This window comes from Gallinula chloropus (assembly GCF_964237585.1).
Source record: "Gallinula chloropus genome assembly, chromosome: 14".
Lineage (NCBI taxonomy): Eukaryota > Metazoa > Chordata > Aves > Gruiformes > Rallidae > Gallinula > Gallinula chloropus.
Window position 1 is genome coordinate 14,957,466 of NC_140099.1, and position 3,057 is coordinate 14,960,522.

Genomic DNA, 3,057 nt, shown 5'->3' on the forward strand with positions numbered 1-3,057 from the left:
TGCACTTTCTGATCCCCTTTGTCTTTCACAGAAGAAAGACTTGGGATTGCAGAACCCTACCAATCTGGAAGTGTCTTAGGTACTTATCCTGCTTCTGCTGGAGTAGCGTGCATCTGACTGACCTTGACCACCTTAGACATTTGTGTTTCTATGTATGTTTTCCTCCAGAGGTGTTTAGAAGCTTTGATGTCCTACAAACACAGTTTCTTTCTTCTAAAAAACACACCCACCAATAAGCTCATAAAAACAGACAAAAATGTTGTTACAGCTGACATTTTTTCCTTTTTGGTAACAGCAGGCTGGAATCTTACCAACCAGGTCCTGAAGAACTAACAGATGATAACCCATCAAACTACAGAGCATTTACTGCATCCAGGCTGGAACTGGCCCAAAGAAACTAATGGGGTTCACAATGAATACCACTAATTGCCATGACAATTACACCCTGGATAAGTATTTGTTTCCATTTGTATACAGCATTGTGATTGTGATCAGTATCCCCATCAATTGCATATCCCTCTATGCCTCTTGCATTCAGGTGAGGAAGAAGAACGAGTTAGCAGTCTACCTCTTCAGCCTATCCCTGTCTGACCTTTTGTACTCTCTGATTCTGCCTCTGTGGATTGATTATGCCTGGAATGGAGATAACTGGAGGCTTTCTGCCTTGCTTTGTCAGATTTCTGCCTTCCTTATGTATATGAATTTCTACACCAGCACTGCATTCCTTGCTTGCATCTCTATTGATAGGTACCTGGCACTAGTTCACCCCTTGAAGCTCCAGCAGTTCCGCACAAGAAGATTTTCGGTGTTACTCAGCGTAATTGTTTGGCTTCTGGAAAGCGTCTTGAATTCAGTCATATTGATGAAGAAAGACGTGTTCAACGATCGCTGCAATTTCACTAATCATACGTTATGCTATGATAAATACCCGCTGGAAGATTGGCAGGTGTGGATAAATTTATTCCGGATATGCTCGGGGTACCTGGCCCCTCTGGTAATAATTTTGTTTTGCTACCATAAAATCTACCAAGTAGTGAAGTATAATCAAGCCACTGTAGATGAAGAAAAAAAAAAAGTGAGGAAACTTATTCTGAGTATCACAGTTACTTTCATTGTCTGCTTCACTCCTTACCATGTTGTATTGCTTATTCGCAGCATTAAAGAATCTCCCACCACTGACCCACAGCTTTTGCAGTTCATGTATAAGGTTTACAGGATCACACAGGCCTTGACAAGTTTGAATTGCATTGTTGATCCCATTCTTTACTGCTTTGTGAGCGAAACTGCACGAAAAGACATAGAGGGTTTGCTCAGGTGTTGCTTGTGCCTACAAAAGCCTGGGGGAGGCCAGGGAAAAGACCACACTCTGTGCAGTTCTGCTACAAAGAGCAGTGCTATGGTTACCTACAGAACTTCCTGTGAAGCAGAGACCGTCAAAAATGCTTGAGAGAGCACATTTAAAGCAACATCGGGTAATCTAGAAGAAAGACAGACTGTGCCCACTCTGTACCCCAACTCTGTACTTAGGAAACACCCCAAAAGTGACAAACCTTCATGAAACCAGTAAGAGGAGCTATGAAGAACTTACTACAGGGTTAATGAAATCAATGGAGCATCGAAATCAGACCTGGTATGGAAATCAATGTCAACAAACAAACGCACAGTCAAGAGAAATGACCATGGTACACTGACAGAAACTGAAAATCCCCCAGAGAAATGCCTCCTGTCACAGCTTGCTAGACAGCCCTTGTACTGGCAGGCATGTACTCAGAGGGAGGAAGGCTGAAGTCCGCTTAACCCAGTGATTTGTTTTCTGGTTCTAATAGAAGCCTAAAACTCAGCTGGGCAGGAGCCTTAGGTGGGCTTTTTTTTTTTAAATCGGCACTGTGACAGAAATGAATAAAGCACACACACACACATAGAGGGCATTGAAATGGTTAACAAAGGAGCAGACAGAGGGAGCATGTTAAATCTCTCTAATTCTATGATTTAATTTATGCTGCTGTGATGATTCCTCTGTGTCAGCAATGACTCAAGTTCCCCTTTAGAATACCCTACAGAGTAGCCACTTCTTAAAATTGTTTACCTCATGTGGATGGGTGCTTACCTGCTCTTAAGCTTTCCATCTTTTGTTTTCTTTGGAAAATACAGGTTCTAATATATAAACATTTGTCATGCAGTGTCATTACAATATTGATACTGGGTTTCGGTTGAAGCCTCATTACTTCAAGTACATAGAAAGAACCACATTTTGGCCACAGTTTAACTCAAATGATTTTTTTCTAGATACATGCAGGTAAGAGAGGGAAGGATTGAAAGGTGAGGTTTCACATCTCTCCAGCAAAAGGACCAGCCAGAGCTTTCTAACTGATCTAAAGCGTGTTTATGTTTGCCGAGCCAGTAGAGCGAAAAGTTTTATATCCATTTACTTAACTGTACCTGGAGGCCTCAGCCAGAGGTTCCAGACCTCACAGTTTTTACAAAATCAAACAACAAACAATGCTAACAAACCAGCAAAGAACATGAATGCACCAACAAACAATAAGAATGGCAGGAAAAGAACCCGTATTTTCAAAGGGCTGAAGTTACCACAAATCAATGGTATGGCTAATTCATGGACCTGGACCTGTGCAGCCCCATGCAACTGCTGCAGGGCTCCCTTGTAACAGTGGGCACTCATCCTCCTGAAAAGAATTAAAACACCATGGAAAATATTTTTTTTTTCTTCCTCTCACAATCTTTTCACTTTTTTTCAGTTTCCAGGACAGATGTTGATGGTGGTTGTCCAGTTTCTTAGAGAAATTTTTCTTTCCATCAAAAACAATCCCCCTCTAGCAAATCGATGTAGTGAAAACATTTTGACCAGCACTTCTTCAGCAGGCTTCTAGGTCAGATGCTGTACTTGGAAGACTAGAAGACAGTGGTTACAAACAGTATGAAAATTCTTATGAGAAGTTCTCTTTCCATGTAAATTTTAAACTCCTCCAGCCACTTTCATGAGTTCCCGTTTGTGTCTATTTATACTTTTGCATTCTGAGAGGGGAACTTGGGATGCTG

The 3,057-nt window shown here is 41.5% G+C and overlaps 1 protein-coding gene across 1 annotated transcript; it reads left to right on the plus strand.

Moving 5' to 3' along the window:
- Positions 1-305: 305 nt before the first annotated feature.
- On the plus strand, positions 306-1,447 carry GPR65 (G protein-coupled receptor 65; the record flags this gene model as incomplete). The annotated part of the gene is made up of 1 exon (XM_084270569.1): positions 306-1,447. Exon 1 carries the CDS (start codon positions 401-403, stop codon positions 1,445-1,447), a length of 1,047 nt encoding a protein of 348 aa, XP_084126695.1. The 5' UTR covers positions 306-400.
- Positions 1,448-3,057: the final 1,610 nt, after the last annotated feature.